Source organism: Thrips palmi, unplaced genomic scaffold (assembly GCF_012932325.1).
Source record: "Thrips palmi isolate BJ-2018 unplaced genomic scaffold, TpBJ-2018v1 HiC_scaffold_8, whole genome shotgun sequence".
Classification (NCBI taxonomy): Eukaryota; Metazoa; Arthropoda; class Insecta; order Thysanoptera; family Thripidae; genus Thrips; species Thrips palmi.
The window spans coordinates 4,848,229-4,870,217 of NW_023144635.1; the positions used below are offsets into that span (position 1 = coordinate 4,848,229).

General features: G+C 57.8%; 1 protein-coding gene across 1 annotated transcript; it reads left to right on the top strand.

The window, feature by feature from the left end:
• Positions 1 to 3,817: 3,817 nt before the first annotated feature.
• LOC117653076 (cGMP-specific 3',5'-cyclic phosphodiesterase-like) lies at positions 3,818 to 21,979 on the top strand (the record flags this gene model as incomplete). The annotated part of the gene is made up of 18 exons (XM_034398441.1): positions 3,818 to 3,993; positions 6,753 to 6,988; positions 7,075 to 7,193; positions 16,670 to 16,828; positions 16,902 to 16,991; positions 17,088 to 17,234; positions 17,311 to 17,382; positions 17,486 to 17,536; positions 17,747 to 18,019; positions 18,112 to 18,341; positions 18,427 to 18,532; positions 18,630 to 18,773; positions 18,981 to 19,314; positions 19,555 to 19,700; positions 19,788 to 19,871; positions 19,959 to 20,109; positions 20,190 to 20,350; positions 21,929 to 21,979. Coding segments are annotated over 18 exons (2,730 nt in total), but the record flags the coding sequence as incomplete, so codon positions are not given.
• Positions 21,980 to 21,989: the final 10 nt, after the last annotated feature.

Sequence of the window (21,989 nt, forward strand, 5' to 3'; positions counted from 1 at the left end):
GATTGGGGTGGTTCTAGTTGATCCGAGCCTGCTGTACCGGAACCGAGGCTGGGACGCCTCGCGCGGGCCTCTCCAAGGCATCCATAAAAGACGTGAGGTCGAAGAGGGGATTCGGTCTTGCTGTATTATGTACTGTTGCAGGGTTTACCCGCCCCAGCGAGGCGAGGCGAGGCGAGGCGACCTCGGAAAAACAAGTGCGGTTACGGTGTGGCGGTCCGGCGAGCCGCAACCGGCTAAAAGTTTCAAACTGCTTACCCGTGCCCCCCATCCCCCTGCAAATTATTTAGTCAACAAAGTGTCGGTAAATTTCCCCCCTCCAAGTTTATGTACTCTTTCCGAGGGTGCTACACGCCGCACTGTACGACCTCGTCGTGAAGCAGGCATAGGCGTACGTACAAACGCGTGCCCCCTCGCGCATTCGTGGCCCCATTGTGAGCGCGGGAATATTAAGAGAAAGAGAGAGGGGGAGGGGGAGGGGAGGGGGAGAGAGAGCCCCTTCCCCCATGCGCCCGCTGCACAGGGGACAAATACCGCAATCGGGAAAGTTGCTCGGCGAAACGGCGCGGCCATGGCCATGGGTATATAAACGCACGATGCAGGAAATTTTCTGCCTCGTGGAACGGCAGGCGGAGCGGTGCGGGCAAACTCGGGCATACCGGTGCAGCGCGCAGTGGGCCGTGCGTGGCCGCGCGGCGCAGCGGGGCCGATTTGTCTAGCTGCGCTGGTCCACGCGGCACACACACACACACTCGCAGACTCACACGCACACGCTGACTCACCCGCCGAATCGACGCGCCGGGTAAATTTTTAATGGCCTTGGCCGCTGAGGCAGCTAAGCTAGTCTGCCGGTGAGTAGCCGCCCCACCAGGCGGCCGCATGATCTGGGGGCCCGCTTTCTTTCCCCGCTCCTCGCCGCCCCGGGGCCGTGGGGCCGTGGGGCCGTGGGGTCGTCGGTGCCGTCCTCGACCAGCAGTGGGGCCCTGGATCTCGGCTTAGGGGCTAATTGCACCTCGTCCGCCCCGGGCCCGGCGGACCCCGGGACCGCCCTGAGGCTCGGTGACGAAAAACGCCAAAAAGTTTCGGAAAGCGTGCAAATGAAGGGATCAGAAAAAATCTCATTCAACGAACGTTAATGAAAGCAGATGATCCGTCGCGTTTCACAACTGCTGTGATAGCCGAGAGGTTAGAGACGTGGGATCGAGTTACCGCAGGCCGGCGTTCAAATACCAGCGTCACAAAAGTTTTTTCGACTTGCTGTCCTACGGGTGGTGGTTCGAGGCCATCCGAGCGGAGCCGTGTGCAACAGACCCACATGCCGGAGGTTCGACTCCTAACAAATATTTCCATTTAATTTTACTGCCTCACCCAGTGCGGTTGAAACCCGTGAACGTGAGCCCGCTCTGTGCATGGGACGTGGTGGTCCAGGGAGTAGAGGCGTCGGTTCCCAATGCTAGGGTCGGCGGTTCGACTCCCCCAACTTCTTGCGAAATTTTGACCGGGTCGGTCGAGTCCTGTTGCGTCAAGAACCCACCTCACGCCGGCACCCTCATCATGGGCCGTGGTGGCCGAGAGCGTAAAGTCGTGTGATCCCGGTGGCGGGGTCCGGGGATCGAATCTCATCATTTCGTTACATTTTTCGACTGCCTTCCTCCCACTGCAACTCAAACCCGTCGTCCAACACGCTGCCAGACGTACAAGCGTGATAGCGTAGTGGTCAGAGTCACATTCACCTGGCCACTCCGCTGTGGGTGTCTAAAAAGCAATCCGCTTCGGCGGGTTGGCCTCGGCACTGGAGCGATGGAGTATTTGATCCATCAATCCAGACCATCCGGTGTGTGGTTGCGGGTGGTGCCTCCTTGACTCGTCGGGGAGGCGATGATAAGTCCTTTGAAGCTGGCCTAAAACGCTGTATGTTCGGTACGGGAGCGCCGGACAGTGGGGGTACCATGGGGTACACAACCAACCCTACGAAAACAAGAAGCTCCCACCAAACCTCTTCTCTGTCTGAGTCTCTCTCTGTCTCTCTGTCGTCTCACTCTACGTCCCGCCCCTCAAAGAGCTTCGTACTGGGTGCTCTCACCCAGCTGCCTGAGCTTTGGGGTCCTACTGGGTCCCCCGGCGAACGCTTAGAGTCGCTGACGGGATTAACCCCAGGTACCTGATAGCACCGGTTCCCATCCCGAACACCGAAGTAAAGCAGGAGGCCTCCCCATTAAGACTGGGGAGGGGGTGTAGAGTTCAAATTTTTTTTTTTCCCCTTTCAAATTTCTCAGTCAGTCATCTGCTAAAAACAGTGACGAGCGGAAAAGAGCTCGCCGCGTCGCCCTGCCGTAGATAAGCTGCCGCGGCTTAAAGGTTAAATGGCGGAGGCGACGGCGGGAGCTGGGGGCGACGCGACGCAGATAGATGATGGACGTTGTGGGTCCCCTCGCCAAATTGGCGGGGTCAGCGCCGGTCACAATGCGGCCCGTGACACGCGGCTAAACCACCGAACGCCCACCTCACCCCGCCCCGCCCCGCCCCGCCACGCCCCGCCACGCCCGACTTGCCGGCTTTAATCATTACAGCGCTAATTGCGGCCTCTGTGGTCGACCGACAAGTCGGCCGAGCCTTGGCGGCGCGGGGCGGCGGGGCGGACGGGAACGGGGAGGACGGGGTCGGGGTGGGGCTAGTTGTCGTGGTCTGGAGGGGGAGGGGCGAGGGGTAGAAAAAGAGGCGAAACACAACGGGCCGAGCCAACATAGCCAACAGTGCCGCAGTGTCCCGCTCCCCCTCGGCGTCAGCAGGTGACTGGTGGACTGGTCCACTAGCGGGTGCGCCGCATAGGCCGAATAGGCGTGCGGGTGTGCGAGTGAGACGGGATGCGGTGTGTCGGGGAGATGCGGTGCGGCGAGTGCTGCGGGGCCTGCCTTGGGCCTGGCTGGTCTAGCGTCTAGCCCTGCAGACTGATTCCGAGAGTCGTTTTCGCCGCTCTGTCTCTCTCGCACCCAGGCGGGACGCCCCGCGAGTGCGAGAGAGACAGTGCGACGGAAACGACTCTCGGAATCAGTCTGCGGGGCCTTGCCGGACTGCTGGCCTTGCCGTGTTTGCCGAGGGCGTGTCCCTGGCATGCCCGTCCGCCGCGCTGCCCCCCTGGCTGCCCCCTGGCTGCCCCTCTGGCCCACTGGCGGCGCTCTGGCCACTCCCCGACGGCGCTCTTTCTTCCTCTCGTCTGTATCGTCGCCTCCCGCCGCTTGGCGCAGCGTAGTGACCCCTGCCTGCCTGTTGTGTTGCAGACCGAGGACTGAGCCTGCATGGCGCGGGGCCGGTGGTCGTCGGCGGGGCCGCGGGGCCGCGGCGGCCGTGCCCTGCCGCCAGTCCGGACATGAAGCCGCGGGGGCCGCGAGCCATGGCCCCAGCCGCGGGGCCCACGGGGGGCGGGCAGGGGCAGGCCGTCGGGCAGGCCCCCCTAGGGGTACCCCGCCCGTAGCGCGACATGGCGCAGGCGACCCAGCATGACGAGCCCATGCCTGAGGTGAGTTTCTCCTTGACGGTTCATCGTTTGCTTGCCGTCCCCCGCGCTGTGACGACGTCCCTGTTGCAGGCGGAGATCCTGGAGGCCACCCCGGAGGCGGTGCAGCGATGGCTGGGGGACCGGCCGGAGGTGCTGGAGCGGGTGCTGCGCACCGCGCCCCAGGAGCTGCTGCAACGCGCGCTGGTCAGGCTCGGCCCGGAGCGCCCGGACCGCCAGCGGCCGCCCGAGCAGAGCGTGGCCCGCTTTAGCAGCGCGGGCAGCAATGGCGACGGCGGCGGCAGCGGGGGCCGCGGGGCGCCGAGTCCGGAGCAGAGCAACAACGGGGACGTGGTTGGCGCGGTGCCCCCGGGCGCCCAGCCGTCCCAGACCCAGGCCGCCAGCGTGCAGCCCGGCCGCGCCAAGAGGAACTCGGTCACCTCGGACCTCTTCCAGATGTGGCTCGGCGCCTCCCCCATCAAGCGCGCCAAGTCGCCCAGCAGGTCAGTACGTCAGTCCGAGGTAGACAATGAAAAGACAATGAAAAATCTGGAATGGGGAAACCCAAGCGGTTGCAGCGGGTTGCAGTGATCGTCCTGCCGCGTCCGCGGTCCGGGGACGTTGTCCGGGTGCGTTGTCCAGGCCGCGCACCTGGCCGCGCACCTGCACTGCACACGAGGCGCTCGTCAGCTATTCATGCGTCCAGGCCGGCGGCGTGTTTAGGCGGAGCAGGGGCGGCGGTGAAAATGGGGAGGGGTGGGTATGGAGCACGGCCAACCCCTCCAGTCCAGCCAGCCCAGCCAGGCCGTGGGCTTGTCCGCCACGCAGGCTGCTTTTGCATTGCAGAACAAAAGAGCCCCCCGGACGCTTGCCAGCCTCGCCTGCAGCCTCAGTCCGAGAGTCCTCTTCGTCGCTCTGCCTCTCTCGCACTCGTGGGTGGATCTTCTGGGTGCGAGAGAGACAGCGGCGAGGACGACTCTCGGAATCGGGTCTGCGGGGCCCGGCCGGCGCTGCGGAGGTGATGGCGTCGACGGGATGCCTTCACGCCCTTCCCCGTCCCCTCCTCGTCCTCCGCCTCCGCCGTCACCGCCGGCAGCGCGCCCATCCCTGCTTCATTGTCTTGCAAATATTTAAAGTCACCCTCCGCGTTTACGCCTCACGGACGCGCTGTTGTACGGCTCGTGAGTGTGTGCGTGAGTGCGTGTGAGCGCGTGAGAGCGTGTACGTGTGAGTGAGCGCTCCCCGACAGCCCCATCGCGTCTGGTGCGGGGCGTGCGGGGCAGGGCGCGCATGCGGCGTGAAAGGCCGGCTCCTGGGCGTGCTCGTCGTCGTCGTCGTCCTTCGCCCCGAGGCCCGAGGGGCCCGAGGGAGGGAAGGAAGCCGCGAGGGAAGCCGGGTAGAAGAGAAGAGCGCCCCGAGATAAAAGAGGATCGGATCGGTGACGCCGTGCCGCGCCGTGCCGCGCCGTGCCGCGCCGTGCCCCACCGCTTGTTGTGCGTGCCGAGTCGGTCCGCGTCAGCAGATGTGCCTGCGGCTGGAGCCCCGCCCCGCCCCGCCCCAGCCTTTCGCGCGGGCCGCGGCGCGGCGGCCACCACGCCCGGATGGCTCTGCCCCGCTCTGCCCCGAGCTCTGCCCTCAAATTGGCGCCGCGTAAGCTATTCGTACGGAACGCGCTGAAACAAGGTTTGCCGCCGTGAAGAGCTCCTAGCGCCCCCGCCTCCCTCCCCCGGAGTACGGCCACGCTACGCCGCCCAGCCGGCAGCGCGCTGCTCGGCGCTGCTTATTCTATGCAAAACCGAGGCCGAGGCACGCCGAGGCACGCGCCCTTGGCCGCCGCGCCTCGCCGCGCCGCACCCCGCCCTGCGCGAGAAACGAATCGCAGACTGTTGCTCGGCGACTCGGCGCCAGACTTCCCCCGTTCTTTATCTTTATTATTAGGAAATGCGTTGCCGGCGGCGCTTTGGGACCGAACCTGGGTGAAATCCCTCCCTCTCCCCCCTTTCCCTTTTCCCCTCGCAGCGCGCGGCGCGCCGAGGGCCCCCGCGGGGACTGGCCGCGATGACCCGCCCGCGGCATGGCGCACAGCGCGCACCGCGCAGCCCGCCCCACTGAAAGAAAAATAATTGCGAAACCAGCAGCGGTCGCCTCGCTGCTCCGTTTGCGTTTGAGGGACGGCGTCCCGGGCGGCGGGGCGGCCGCGGCCAACGAGGCCAAAAGAGCCACCAAGCAGTTCCCAACCTCCTCGGACTCGCGACCGGTAATGGCGGCTGAAAATCGTCCCGACCGCGGGGCCAAAATTATTCGCCCCCTTCCTTCGCTGGAAAAATATTTGCTTTCGTTAGAGACAGACGACAGACTCTTTTCGACCAAATTTGTGAGGTTACTGGTCCCAAAATCGTCGTCGGTTCGAGACGAACCGTTCAGTAGCGACAATGTTTAGAGTGAAGGCGACCAGGGTGGTGCTGGAATCGCATTCCGTTTCGGCGCCACCGTATGCTGCGTGTCCGTCGGCCGGTCCCGCGTCTGTCTTCGGGCCCTTTGGGTCTTTGGCCGCCCCCTCCTCCCTCTCGGAGACCCGCTCTCCCTCCTGTCCTCCTCCTCCTCTGCAGACTGATTCAGAGTCGTGTTCGTCGCTCTGTCTCTCTCGCACTCGTCGGGCTCCCCGCACACGTGCGAGGGAGACGGAGCGCCCGCCCGCCCCGGCCCGGCCTTCTGGCCTCACGTCGCGGACTGCTTGTTCCTTGTTCCGACCAATGAATAATGCAGACAATCCACGGACGCTGCGCCGCTGCGCCGCTGCGACGCAGCGAGGTGTGCGCCTCGTGCCTCGCGCCAGCCTCGCGCCGCCCTGGAGGGCCTGGAGGGCCTGCAGGCCGACTCACCGTCTCTCTCGCACGGAGGGGCCGGCGGAGGGTCGTGGTGGTGGCCTTGTTAGGGCCCTGGCCTAAGCCGCGGCCGTATAACTCCGGGCTCTCGGGGCGGAAGGCGGCAAGGCGGCAAAGGGAGAGGCTGTCGATACCCCGCGCCGAGATTGGCTGGACTTAAGGCCGTAGAGCGGAGAGCCCCTCGCGCGCGGCGTATCGACGCACCGATTCTTTCTTTGAACTGATAAGTTGCCGTACTTAGGCCCGGCACGGCGCGGCCGCCGCTGGGTTGGAGCAGCCCCTGGCTGGGCAGCCCGGCGCACTAAAAAGATTAATAACCTACGTAACTGTGGAGCGCTCTCTCTCCGTTCGACCCCTCAAAGCTGCGCGTGTTCCAGGTCCGTGGGGATGGGCGAGCGCATGCGCGCGCTGCAGCAGCTGGACGAGCGGGACCTGTTCATGGAGCTGATCCGCGACGTGGCCACCGAGCTGGACATCGACGTGCTGTGCCACAAGATCCTCGTCAACGTGGGCCTGCTCACGCACGCCGACCGCGGCTCGCTCTTCCTGGCGCGCGGCTCGCCCGACCAGCGCTACCTGGTGGCCAAGCTGTTCGACGTCACGGTCGAGACTGGTGGGTGTAGCGCCTTCCCTTTCAAGCTTCTTCCCAGCGGCCTTCAGGCACCTCTCTAACCCTCCCATTCCTTGGTCGCTTTTCAGAGCTGGAGGAGGCGCTGGAGAAGGCCAGGACCGAAGAGCTGCGGATCCCGTTCGGCACGGGCATCGCCGGATGGGTGGCGCAGAACAAGGAGGTCATCAACATCACCAACGCGTACGAGGTAGGGCGCCGCCCCGTGGCCTGGACCCGCCTCCGTCCCCAAGGACACAAACGCGCATCAACAGTGCCGTGTGTCGCCGCCCCCGCCGCCCCCGCCGCCCCCGCCTCGCGGACGGGCCTCCAAAACTTTCCCAGGGCCCCGCCCCGCCCCGCCCCGCGCCACACCAAAGCCTGGTCCAGGCAACACGAGCGACCGTGGCGCCGCTCACGAGGACGTCGTCGTGCGGCTGCCGGCCGCGACGTCCCGCTGGTCCCGTTGGTCCCGTCCACCCCCTGTTTAGCGGGCAAGCGCGCGTGGCCGCCACGCCCCTCGCCCCTCGCCCCTCGCCCCTCGCCCCGCCAGCGCTATTTATAGGCCGAATTTTGTTTGGCAAGGCAGCGAGGCGAGGGGAAGGGGAGGGGTGACAGTGTTCCCACACGCTCGCCCCGTGTACACGCGTACTGGCGCGCCGCGCCCATCAGAATCAATTAATTAAATTAACAGGCAAGCCGGCGGCCTTTATTTGCGGATAATTTATCAGCAGCAACGCGCGAAGGGCCTGGAACCCCCGCCCCCCGCCCCGCCCTGCGTCTCGGCGTAATGGATGGCGGAGTAAGCGGTTCTGCGGGCTGCAGCGCGGCCGCGCGGGGGCGGCGACGTGGAGGCGGAGGCGGCGGAGGCGGCGGAGCGGCGAAGGTCCAGCAGCGCGGCCGGCGGCGCGCCCCGAAAACGCGCCAAGACGGTGGACGGGACGGAGTGATAAGGGTGGGAGGGGAGGGCAGGGGGAGGTCAGGTCGGGCGGGGTTTCGTTTTGAGAAGCTCCAGACAAAAAAAACCACTTGGTCGGCGACATCCTAGGAGCGGGCGCTTGTGGTGTTTTATCGGTTCCTTGTATGTATACGAACTGCCGAAAAGACACTTGGACGAAATCCGACACCCCCTGTGGCTTTGGTACGGGTCTGAACACCCCAAAAACAGCTGTTTTCGAGGGTTTGGGACTAGATGGGTTCTCGCAAACCGAGATCCAAAAAAGTACCCAAATGGGTCTCAGATACTCAAAAAAATGCGCTCTTTCGAATGCCGTGTCGAACGAGGCTCTACGACGTCGGGTTTGGATGCTACGGGCTCTCAAAGTTGCTCAATTTCACTATTTTTACTGAAGATTTGAGCATATCAGGGCCGTTTGAAGTAGACCATCGGCGATTTCGCTCCTCTTTGTCTTAAATGGTGCCAACCCATAGGTAAACACCCCCACAAAAGTTCAGCCATGTCAGGCAATTATTAGAGGAACTGTGAACAATTTAAGTTTTGGGTCATTTTACCACTAGGCTTAGGTAGTTTTGGGTCCAGAAAAATAATTTTTTTAGCTATCTACTTTTGATTAGCACCTCTTGAAACGCCTTTTTAACATGGTGCCTCAAAACTTTTATTCGAGGACAAACTTGTCTTTTTCTAGCTGTAATTGGAACATAACTTGGAGATACGGCTTTTGGTCTGCCTCATACGGTTTTTGATTTGCCGCATACGGTTTTTTGTTTGCCCTATACGGCTTTTGGTCTGCCTCATACGGTTTTTGATTTGCCGCATACGGTTTTTTGTTTGCCCTATACGGCTTTTGGCCTGCCTCATACGGTTTTTGATTTGCCACATACGGTTTTTTGTTTGCCCTATACGGCTTTTGGTCTGCCTCATACGGTTTTTGATTTGCCGCATACGGTTTTTTGTTTGCCCTATACGGCTTTTGGTCTGCCTCATACGGTTTTTGATTTGACGCATACGGTTTTTTGTTTGCCCTATACGGCTTTTGGTCTGCCTCATACGGTTTTTGATTTGCCGCATACGGTTTTTTGTTTGCCCTATACGGCTTTTGGTCTGCCTCATACGGTTTTTGATTTGCCGCATACGGTTTTTTGTTTGCCCTATACGGCTTTTGGTCTGCCTCATACGGTTTTTGATTTGCCGCATACGGTTTTTTGTTTGCTTTTTTCTGCCTCGGTTTTTATTTGCCGCATACGGTTTTTTGTTTCCTATGCTTTTGGTCGCCTCATGGTTTTTTTTCCGCATACGGTTTTTTTGCCCTATACGTTTGGCTCCTCATACGGTTTTTATTTGCCGCATACGGTTTTTTGTTTGCCCATACGGCTTTTGTCTGCCTCATACGGTTTTTGATTTGCCGCATACGGTTTTTGTTTGCCCATACGGCTTTTGGTCTGCCTCATACGGTTTTTGATTTGCCGCATACGTTTTTGTTTGCCTATACGGCTTTTGGTCTGCCTCATACGGTTTGATTTGCCGCATACGGTTTTTTTTTGCCCATACGGCTTTGGTCTGCCTCGTTTGATTTGCCGCATACGGTTTTTTGTTTGCCCTATACGGCTTTTGGTCTGCCTCATACGGTTTTTGATTTGCCCATACGGTTTTTTGTTTGCCCTATACGGCTTTTGGTCTGCCTCATACGGTTTTTGATTTGCCGCATACGGTTTTTTGTTTGCCCTATACGGCTTTTGGTCTGCCTCATACGGTTTTTGATTTGCCGCATACGGTTTTTTGTTTGCCCTATACGGCTTTTGGTCTGCCTCATACGGTTTTTGATTTGCCGCATACGGTTTTTGTTTGCCCTATACGGCTTTTGGTCTGCCTCATACGGTTTTTGATTTGCCGCATACGGTTTTTTGTTTGCCCTATACGGCTTTTGGTCTGCCTCATACGGTTTTTGATTTGCCGCATACGGTTTTTTGTTTGCCCTATACGGCTTTTGGTCTGCCTCATACGGTTTTTGATTTGCCGCATACGGTTTTTGTTTGCCCTTACGGCTTTTGGTCTGCCTCATACGGTTTTTGATTTGCCGCATACGGTTTTTTGTTTGCCCTATACGGCTTTTGGTCTGCCTCATACGGTTTTTGATTTGCCGCATACGGTTTTTTGTTTGCCCTATACGGCTTTTGGTCTCCTCATACGGTTTTTGATTTGCCGCATACGGTTTTTTGTTTGCCCTATACGGCTTTTGGTCTGCCTCATACGGTTTTTGATTTGCCGCATACGGTTTTTTGTTTGCCCTATACGGCTTTTGGTCTGCCTCATACGGTTTTTGATTTGCCGCATACGGTTTTTTGTTTGCCCTATACGGCTTTTGGTCTGCCTCATACGGTTTTTGATTTGCCGCATACGGTTTTTTGTTTGCCCTATACGGCTTTTGGTCTGCCTCATACGGTTTTTGATTTGCCGCATACGGTTTTTTGTTTGCCCTATACGGCTTTTGGTCTGCCTCATACGGTTTTTGATTTGCCGCATACGGTTTTTTGTTTGCCCTATACGGCTTTTGGTCTGCCTCATACGGTTTTTGATTTGCCGCATACGGTTTTTTGTTTGCCCTATACGGCTTTTGGTCTGCCTCATACGGTTTTTGATTTGCCGCATACGGTTTTTTGTTTGCCCTATACGGCTTTTGGTCTGCCTCATACGGTTTTTGATTTGCCGCATACGGTTTTTTGTTTGCCCTATACGGCTTTTGGTCTGCCTCATACGGTTTTTGATTTGCCGCATACGGTTTTTTGTTTGCCCTATACGGCTTTTGGTCTGCCTCATACGGTTTTTGATTTGCCGCATACGGTTTTTTGTTTGCCCTATACGGCTTTTGGTCTGCCTCATACGGTTTTTGATTTGCCGCATACGGTTTTTTGTTTGCCCTATACGGCTTTTGGTCTGCCTCATACGGTTTTTGATTTGCCGCATACGGTTTTTGTTTGCCCTATACAGCTTTTGGTCTGCCTCATACGGTTTTTGATTTGCCGCATACGGTTTTTTGTTTGCCCTATACGGCTTTTGGTCTGCCTCATACGGTTTTTGATTTGCCGCATACGGTTTTTGTTTGCCCTATACGGCTTTTGGTCTGCCTCATACGGTTTTTGATTTGCCGCATACGGTTTTTTGTTTGCCCTATACGGCTTTTGGTCTGCCTCATACGGTTTTTGATTTGCCGCATACGGTTTTTTGTTTGCCCTATACGGCTTTTGGTCTGCCTCATACGGTTTTTGATTTGCCGCATACGGTTTTTTGTTTGCCCTATACGGCTTTTGGTCTGCCTCATACGGTTTTTGATTTGCCGCATACGGTTTTTTGTTTGCCCTATACGGCTTTTGGTCTGCCTCATACGGTTTTTGATTTGCCGCATACGGTTTTTTGTTTGCCCTATACGGCTTTTGGTCTGCCTCATACGGTTTTTGATTTGCCGCATACGGTTTTTTGTTTGCCCTATACGGCTTTTGGTCTGCCTCATACGGTTTTTGATTTGCCACATACGGTTTTTTGTTTGCCCTATACGGCTTTTGGTCTGCCTCATACGGTTTTTGATTTGCCGCATACGGTTTTTTGTTTGCCCTATACGGCTTTTGGTCTGCCTCATACGGTTTTTGATTTGCCGCATACGGTTTTTTGTTTGCCCTGTACGGCTTTTGGTCTGCCTTATACGGTTTTTGATTTGCCGCATACGGTTTTTTGTTTGCCCTATACGGCTTTTGGTCTGCCTCATACGGTTTTTGATTTGCCGCATACGGTTTTTTGTTTGCCCTATACGGCTTTTGGTCTGCCTCATACGGTTTTTGATTTGCCGCATACGGTTTTTTGTTTGCCCTATACGGCTTTTCGTCTGCCTCATACGGTTTTTGATTTGCCGCATACGGTTTTTTGTTTGCCCTATACGGCTTTTGGTCTGCCTCATACGGTTTTTGATTTGCCGCATACGGTTTTTTGTTTGCCCTATACGGCTTTTGGTCTGCCTCATACGGTTTTTGATTTGCCGCATACGGTTTTTTGTTTGCCCTATACGGCTTTTGGTCTGCCTCATACGGTTTTTGATTTGCCGCATACGGTTTTTTGTTTGCCCTCTCCGGCTTTTGGTCTGCCTCATACGGTTTTTGATTTGCCGCATACGGTTTTTTGTTTGCCCTATACGGCTTTTGGTCTGCCTCATACGGTTTTTGATTTGCCGCATACGGTTTAAACGCGCGTGTGTTTGCGTTTGTGTGTGTGTGGTGTGGACACCATTAGACAAAGAGGAGCGAAATCGCCGATGGTCTACTTCAAACGGCCCTGATATGCTCAAATCTTCAGTAAAAATAGTGAAATTGAGCAACTTTGAGAGCCCGTAGCATCCAACCCGACGTCGTAGAGCCTCGTTCGACACGGCATTCGAAAGAGCGCATTTTTTTGAGTATCTGAGACCTATTTGGGTACTTTTTTGGATCTCGGTTTGCGAGAACCTATCTAGTCCCAAACCCTCGAAAACAGCTGTTTTTGGGGTGTTTAGACCCGTACCAAAGCCACAGGGGGTGTCGGATTTCGTCCAAGTGTCTTTTCGGCAGTTCGTATACATACAAGGAACCGATAAAACACCAAAGCGCCCGCTCCTAGGTGTCGCCGTACATACGGTTTTTGATTTGCCGCATACGGTTTTTTGTTTGCCCTATACGGCTTTTGGTCTGCCTCATACGGTTTTTGATTTGCCGCATACGGTTTTTTGTTTGCCCTATACGGCTTTTGGTCCCCCCCCCCCCCCCCCCCCCCCCCCCCCCCCCCCCCCCCCCCCCTATACGGCTTTTGGTCTGCCTCATACGGTTTTTGATTTGCCGCATACGGTTTTTTGTTTGCCCTATACGGCTTTTGGTCTGCCTCATACGGTTTTTGATTTGCCGCATACGGTTTTTTGTTTGCCCTATACGGCTTTTGGTCTGCCTCATACGGTTTTTGATTTGCCGCATACGGTTTTTTGTTTGCCCTATACGGCTTTTGGTCTGCCTCATACGGTTTTTGATTTGCCGCATACGGTTTTTTGTTTGCCCTATACGGCTTTTGGTCTGCCTCATACGGTTTTTGATTTGCCGCATACGGTTTTTTGTTTGCCCTATACGGCTTTTGGTCTGCCTCATACGGTTTTTGATTTGCCGCATACGGTTTTTTGTTTGCCCTATACGGCTTTTGGTCTGCCTCATACGGTTTTTGATTTGCCGCATACGGTTTTTTGTTTGCCCTATACGGCTTTTGGTCTGCCTCATACGGTTTTTGATTTGCCGCATACGGTTTTTTGTTTGCCCTATACGGCTTTTGGTCTGCCTCATACGGTTTTTGATTTGCCGCATACGGTTTTTTGTTTGCCCTATACGGCTTTTGGTCTGCCTCATACGGTTTTTGATTTGCCGCATACGGTTTTTTGTATGCCCTATACGGCTTTTGGTCTGCCTCATACGGTTTTTGATTTGCCGCATACGGTTTTTTGTTTGCCCTATACGGCTTTTGGTCTGCCTCATACGGTTTTTGATTTGCCGCATACGGTTTTTTGTTTGCCCTATACAGCTTTTGGTCTGCCTCATACGGTTTTTGATTTGCCGCATACGGTTTTTTGTTTGCCCTATACGGCTTTTGGTCTGCCTCATACGGTTTTTGATTTGCCGCATACGGTTTTTTGTTTGCCCTATACGGCTTTTGGTCTGCCTCATACGGTTTTTGATTTGCCGCATACGGTTTAGAAACGCGCGCGTGTGTTTGCGTTTGTGTGTGTGTGTGTGTGTGTGACACCATTTAAGACAAAGAGGAGCGAAATCGCCGATGGTCTACTTCAAACGGCCCTGATATGCTCAAATCTTCAGTAAAAATAGTGAAATTGAGCAACTTTGAGAGCCCGTAGCATCCAAACCCGACGTCGTAGAGCCTCGTTCGACACGGCATTCGAAAGAGCGCATTTTTTTGAGTATCTGAGACCTATTTGGGTACTTTTTTGGATCTCGGTTTGCGAGAACCTATCTAGTCCCAAACCCTCGAAAACAGCTGTTTTTGGGGTGTTTAGACCCGTACCAAAGCCACAGGGGGTGTCGGATTTCGTCCAAGTGTCTTTTCGGCAGTTCGTATACATACAAGGAACCGATAAAACACCACAAGCGCCCGCTCCTAGGATGTCGCCGACCAAGTGGTTTTTTTTGTCTGGAGCTTCTCTTTGCCGCCCCCCGCCCCCTCCGCCTTCTCCGCGCCGCGCCGCGCGGCTCGAGCTTACTCTGTTTGTCCACGGCAGATTGAGTTCCCTTTGCGGGATCCCCGCCCCGCCCCGCCCCGCCCCGCCCCGCCATGGTTCCGCGGCGCGCTCCCAACCTGCGGCCGCTAAGCCGCACGCCCATTCATCGCCTACCGATGATGTCCCTCCAGAATCTTATTTTTTTGCCGGCCGCTGCAGCGCCACGCCAAGGACTCTGTCTCTCTCCCTTCCGCGCGCCGCGGCACCGCTGTCGTTATACCGCCGTTTTTGTCGGCTTGTCGGCCGGCTCAACCCGCCGCGGTGGCCCGCGTGGCCGTTCTATTTTTCGGTCAAGTGTCCCTCGCGTCCTTCGTGCCTCGTCCTTCTTTTCGTCCTTCCTCCTCGCCGTGCCGTGCCGCGCCGTGGCGGGCCATGAAAGGGGCTAAAAGCCTGGCCGGGAATAAGAGACAAGCAAGATGGCGTCGCTCCCCTTCCCCCCTCCCTCTCCCCCTCCCCTCCGCCGGCCCTCGCACGCGCCGCGCGCCCCACTCCGACGAAATGGTTGCGGAAATGGCATTTGGCTGTTTCATCTTCATCGATGGGGATGGCATGACGGTTTGTTGGAATCGAATGACGGAGGCGAAGTCCCGACCTCTGGCTTTGCTGCCTTTGCCGCGCCGCCTTCCCGTCGGCCGCCCCGACCAGCCGGCCGTGTGGGTCGAGTGAGTGCAGAGGGCCCTGGACCCTGCCCGGCCCTGCCCGGCCCTGCCCGGCCCTGCCGCCCTGCCGCCCTGCCGACGGCGTCCTGTTCCAGTCGACCGTCGGCACTCGTCGAGGACGAGGAGGGCGAAGGGTCATGTCTCATGAATTCTGACACAACCCGGCGGACTCTTCTGTCTCCCCCACCGCACCGACCGACCGCACTGGTCGCGGCTCTCTATCACCAACGGGGCCGAAAACTACAAACTCGCACTGCGGCAGCGGTCTGATTCTGGCACACTCATGGAGCGTGCCGTCGGGGTGTGAGAGAGAGCAACGAGACGACGTCCCTCCGGAAGGGCCGCGAAAGCTGAACATCCAGTGGCGCGGAGAGTGTCGTCGGCACCTCGGCGCCGTAAGCCCCAACTTTCTGCTCCTCAAGAGCGGCCCGCTCTTCCCCTCCTCGCCGAGGCCGGTGCCTTTTGGCCGCTCCGGGAATGCTGCTCGCCGTGCCGCCGTGCCGCCCTCCAGGCTACCCGGCCCTGGCCCGCTCAGTGAGAAGCGAATTCCACTCGAAACTAGCCAGGGCGAGCCGAGCCGAGCCGAGCCGAGCCGAGCCGAGCCCGTGGAGGGGGCGGCTCCTAACCACGTCCAGCAAACAAGCTATCGTCGAGAGGTAATCTCCCTCCTCTCCGACGTAAGGAGCTCCAGGGCAGGGCGGCCAGACTCGCCAGGGCAGGGGGAGGGGGTCGCGTCGCTGCTGATGTAGTGCGGCGGGGTCGGGGAGGTCTTGGGGGAGGTCGTCACACCGCGCGGGAGTGGAGAGTGGAGGCGGCCAGAGGCGGCACTGGACCGGCGGCGACCTCATCGCCGTCCGCGGGACCGTCCCCGGGACCTTCCCGAAGGGCCGAGGGGACGAGGACGAACGGCCGAAGGGAAGGGGCGGCACTGGGCAGCCTTGAATATTAGTTTGAGAGGTCGTAAAGGGGCCCGATGGACCGACGGACTCCACACACGGACATAGAAACACACACACACACAGCGTCCCTGGCCCGCTTCGGGGCGGTGGGTGTGGACGTCAGTATTGGGTCCCGGACGGCCAGCCAGCCAACTCGCCAAGAGATACATGGGAACGTTCAATGGGCCGCTACTTGTGGCACTGCGGGGAAAGAGGGAAAAAGGAGGGGGGGACTAGGGTCGCCCGCTCCGCCTCCGTCGCCCGCGAGGCCGCATTCGACTACAGATGCATGCTTCGAAACGCCGCAACGCCGCAGTGTGTTGCAGCGGGGCCGCGCCGTTTTCGATTCAATCCCATTCAATCCAGGGGAGAGCGTCATTGTGCCCCTCGAGGAGCCTCGGCCCCGCGCGCGCAGACCCCGCGAGGGGCCCCAAGCCCCGCGGAGCAAGCGGAGCAAGTAAAGCCAGCCGCAGTACAACATTCGGCGACCGCGACTCGCGCGCCGCAGCACCCTCAAGTTGGACCGGACGGCTGAGTCGTAGCGCAGCATAGCGCAGCATAGCGCCCCTTGCCGTCCCGCGCCCGCCCCGCTCGCTGGCCGTGGCTTGGCCGTGGCTTGGCCCCGAACGACCCCAATCAGAGACGAGGGAGAAGGAGGGGCGGCCGAGCAGGCCAAGCAGGCCCCGATCCTCGACCCGAGCCGTGACTTATCGGAATACCGGATTTCGGCAACCACAGCCACAAACCTCCACACGGCGTGCACCCACTGATTTCGCAGCCGAAATTCGCATTGGCAGTGTGGTGGCGGTGTCGCTCACGACGTCGGCCTTGTTGCTGCAGGACCCGCGGTTCAACAGCGACGTGGACATGCGCACGGGCTACAAGACCAACCTCATCCTGTCCATGCCCATCTGCAACCACGACGGCGAGGTGATCGGGGTCGCCCAGATCATCAACAAGACCAACGGCTCCGACGAGTTCACGCCCAAGGATGTGGAGGTGAGAGCGCGGGGCGTCCGTTTTCTAGTGTACTGGCGGCAGCAAATTCACTCCAGGTTTTTTGTCGTTTCAGGTGTTTAATAAGTATCTTACGTTCTGCGGCATCGGTCTGCAGAATGCTCAACTGTTTGAAATGTCCGTCCAAGAGTTTCGGCGAAACCAGGTTCGTTCTCTCAAAATACTCTGCACGGTTTTATCTTGTTTTTTTTGTTGTTGCGTTTGATTACGTTTTCCTCGTTTTTCTACCTCTAATTTCCAGATTCTCCTGAACCTCGCCCGCAGCATCTTCGAGGAGCAGAACAACTTGGAGTGCCTCGTGACCAAGATCATGACCCAAGCCAGAGAACTGCTCAAGTGTGAGCGTTGCGCGGTTTTCCTGCTGGCCGTGGAGGACGGCGGCGAAGAGGTACAGTCCGACCTCCGAGGAAAACAAATAAAAGAGGAATGAAAAGGCGAAATTATCGTCCGACTTCTGCTTACAGGGCCACTTGGATCGCATTTGTGAGAGGCCGGGGAAATCTGTGGAAGAAAGAAGACCACTCTGCAGGCGGGAGGTACTAACGAGGAAAACAAAAACAAAAACAATACAAAAGGTCGAAGGAAAAATGAGAGCTCGCTGACTTGACACGAATGCCGTTCTGTTTCTCTTTCCCGCAGAGCAACAACATCGACATCGAGGACATCATCGCTCAAAGATCGACAGACAAGGTACGGTATCGATTGGATCGAATGGCCAGCCCTCCGCACAGTGGACCAGAAGGCCGGTGGAGGCAGTTGTAATCCCAAATCCCAGACGCGTTTTGAGCCCCAGAGTCGCTAAACAAGACTCAAACCGAACGTGAATAGATTTTGAAGCCATGTTTGGTGGGCGCGTTTTTCCGCCAGAGACTAACGGCGTTCGGTGGTTCGTTGTTGCAGAGCATCGTGTTCAACACGGTGTTCGAGCTGCGCGCCGCCGACGAGGACGCGCTGGTGTACCGGCCGTCGTCGCGCGACCAGAAGCAGAGCCGCCTGGCGCAGATCGCCAAGTACGTGGCCGCCACCGGCCAGATCCTCAACATCGGCGACGTGTCGTCCTGGATGAGCCAGGAGGTGCGCGAGACCGACGGCTTCTTCACGCGCTCCATCCTGTGCATGCCCATCCTCAACGGGCAGAAGACGGTCATCGGCGTGGCGCAGCTCATCAACAAGGCAAGGAGGCTTGGGTACCCACTGCGTTAAGGGGGCGGCCCCCACGTCCACGTCTGAGCCAGGTCTGAGCCCTCCCATCCCTTTTCCCACAGGGCACGGGGCAGCCGTTCTCCGACTGCGACGTGACCATCTTCGAGGCCTTCGCCATCTTCTGCGGGCTGGGCATCCACAACACGCAGATGTACGAGAACGCGTGCAAGCTGATGGCCAAGCAGAAGGTGGCGCTCGAGTGCCTGTCCTACCACGCCACGGCCTCCACCGACGACACGGACCGCCTCAGCTGCGAGGAGATCCCCACCGCCGAGCACTACAACTTGTACAGGTACTTGCAGTGTACTTGCGGTTGCGGGCGGACGAAGGGGCGAGGCGCTCGGGTCATCCACTGTTGCACCGCCTTGCCTTTGCAGCTTCACGTTCGTGGACTTCGAGCTGTCGGACGAGGACACGTGCCGCGCCACCATGCGCATGTTCCTGCAGTGCAACCTGGTCAAGCAGTTCCAGATCCCCTACCAGGTAGGCGGCGCCAGTTCCTTGCAGTTCCTTGCCCAACGCTCTTCTCAATGGCTGTCTTTTGCTGACCCCGTTGCGTGCCGCGTGCTGCGTGTCCCAGGTGCTGTGCCGCTGGGTGCTGAGCGTCAAGAAGAACTACCGGCCCGTCAAGTACCACAACTGGAGGCACGCCCTGAACGTGGCGCAGACCATGTTCGCCATGCTCAAGACGGGCAAGATGGAGCGCTTCATGACGGACCTTGAGGTGAGTCCTTGACGGCGTCCTTGGTGGCGGCCTTGAGGTGGGCGGTAACAAGCGGCCGGCTGCCGGCTGGCCGGCACCTGTTCAAACAGTGGAGGAGCGAGTCGACCTTGTTTGCTCGGGCCTCCAAAGGCCTCCAAAGTCCCGGACCGAGACGGCAGCACCTTCGCTTATTACATCTGCGTGTTTCCTTGCCAACTCTCCCCACAGATCCTCGGGTTGCTGGTGGCCTGCCTGTGCCACGACCTGGACCACCGAGGCACCAACAACGCCTTCCAGGCCAAGACGGAGTCCCCGCTCGCCATCCTCTACTCCACGTCCACCATGGAGCACCACCACTTCGACCAGTGCGTCATGATCCTCAACAGCGAGGGCAACAACATCTTCCAGGCCATGTCCACGGACGACTACCGCGCCGTCATGCGCACCGTGGAGAACGCCATCCTGTCCACGGACCTGGCCATGTACTTCAAGAAGAAGGACTCGTTCAGGGAGCTGGTCGACAACGGGGAGTTCGACTGGCAGAGCGAGCCCAAGAAGGACTGTGAGTATGCAGCCAGTGTGGTGGCGGGGAGAGCGCCGTGGCGGTAGGCAGGCCCGCCGAACGCGCGTGCAAGACATTGCCTACGCCGCAGGCGCTCTGGCCGCGGAGAACGCCGTCCCGCCGAACGCGCGCGCACGACATTGCCTACGCTGCAGGCGCTCTCCCCGAGACTTGGCTTTTGCAAGAGTTTTTCGCTTCGCCACCTCCGTCACCGACACAGCCCCGTCTTCCACTTTGCAGTGCTGTGCGGCATGATGATGACGGCGTGCGACGTGTCGGCCATCGCCAAGCCCTGGGAGGTGCAGCACAAGATGGCCAAGCTGGTGGCCGACGAGTTCTTCGACCAGGGCGACTTGGAGCGCATGCAGCTCAACCAGCAGCCAGTCGTGAGTTCCGGATTTTTTTTTTAGCTGTCCTTTTTCTTTTTTCTTTTTGCGAATCTTTTCCCGAAAACCTCCGCTTGTTTTGTGCAGGCCATGATGGACCGGGAGCGGAAAGACGAGCTGCCGCAGATGCAGGTTGGCTTCATCGACGTCATCTGCTTGCCGCTGTACAAGGTGCGTCGGTTTGTTGATCTACGCTCCCCCTTCTAGGGGCAAACGAGAGTGGCGGGTTCACGGTCCCCTCTCCTTGTTGTTGCGCAGACGCTGGCCGACACGTTCCCCTGGATACAGCCCCTGTACGACGGCTGCTCGGCCAACCGGAGCCACTGGCAGGACCTGGCCGAGAAGGTGGAGATGGGGCTGACCTGGATCGACCACGACACCATCGAGAAGCCCATCGAGGAGTTCTCAAGTGAGTACGCCGTCCTGGCGTCTGGGATGCGTTGGCTGCACGCGGTTCTGACCCTGCCGTTTGTCCGTCTGTCCCCGCAGAGGAGTCTGACCGCGTGGAGGACATCGAGCTGACCGTGACGACGCTGAACCGCGCCACGCACGAGGAGGGCGAGGAGGGCCCCGCGCTGCGGCCGCTCAACGGCTCGGACAGCCGCCACGGCGCGTCCTTCCGCAAGCACCGCGTGGGGCTGGCCAGGAAGGTGCGCGCGCTGGCGGGGGCGGGGGTGGCGGCCAGCGCGGCGCCGGGCACGGGCATGCCAGCCATGGGCGGCAGCGACACCGCGGCCCAGCAGCACCGCAAGGCGCGCGCGCGGCTGTGCGCGCTGCTGTGACACGCGCCCGGGCTGGCCGCCGCCGCCCCCGCCGCCCCGCTGCTGCTCCATGTGTGCGCCGAGAAGTAAGGCGTGAACGCGTGAACGCGCACGTGCACGCCGAGGCGTGTCTGGCGTGTCTGGAGTAGGCGGCCCGGCCGGCGGTGCAGCGAGCGAGGCCGTGGAGGCCGTGCAGGTCGTGGACTTGGACGCGGCCACGCGGCCCACGCCTCGCCCTGGGCAGGCACACCGTCACACCGTGCAGTGCCCCGCACCCTGCCCCGCACCCCGCCGGGCCCTCAGCGGGCGGTCACCTAGCGGCCAGCAACCCGGGACCCAATCTCAGCGATGTGACAGAAAGGCGGCAAGGAGAGGAAGCACATTGCCCTGGCTGCGAAGCCATCGATACGAGCAGCACTTGGTGTTTTGATGCGATTGAAAGTGGCCCAGGTGGACGGACTGGTGTACTTCAGCCTTCATCTCGGAGGCTGCGACTGGAGACTGGAGCCGCTCTGGCTTCTCCCGCAACGCTCGTGTTTCCTCTACTGATGGAAGCGTTAGTTTTGTTCTTCATGATTTCGAAACAAACTCTAGTCAAGTAATGTGAGAAAAGGTTTGGACGGAATTGTCAACAGCACAGGGTGATACCGTGTAATGTGGAGCAGGCGGTCGGTGCCTTTAGTTTGGGGTATTGTAGAAATAAGATTTGAATTTGTGATTTCCACCCCGTCAACTCTTGACAGTGTCTTTTCTTTCTGTTGTACATTAGTGTCTGTTCTTTCTTTCTCCTTGACTCTCCTGGTGTGCTCCTTTTTTAACTCAAAATTCTTTGATGTAGACGACTTCTAGTGCAAAAACTCCTCTAATTATGTGAATTGGAATGAATTTGCTTTGTATCCAGCCTCCCTCTTAAAAATAATCACGAAAGTATATCACAGTATACTGTGTAACAATCTTCAAGTTGTTAATTTATAAATGAAGCATTTACCATGGGGAGAATGGGCAAGTTGACTTTTGTTGATAAAAGTTTGATCTCGCATGAGTAAATATAGTTTTCAACCCCTAGAAAACTTCAAAAAATAAAAATTACTCGTTAAAAAAAAAACTATTTCTAAAAAAACGCAAAAAAAAAGTTTTTTTAGCTGTATGTAGATCTTCTTAGGCACCTCTTCAGTGAAAGCATTTCTTTAATTGTTTTGTGAAGTTCTTTCATGTTGGTCTCTGTGATAGTCTAATCTAAGTTGGAGTCTTCTTCCACTGGCAAAAGAGCATTGCAATAATTAATTATGTATATTTAAAATAAAATGTAAGGCCTGGGCTGTTTTTTACCCAACTTGGACGCGTTCTTCGTATGTTAAATAGTAAACTTTAAGTTATTTCACATGATGTATGGCAAATAGTATATTTGATCGAACTGACGGCACCACTGTGTAAAAATTGAGGTGGTTTTATCTTTTTCTTTTTCAGTGTATTATCAGCAATCAAAATCTACCAGTTAACATGCTGTCTGTTCCTTAAAAAGTAGAAA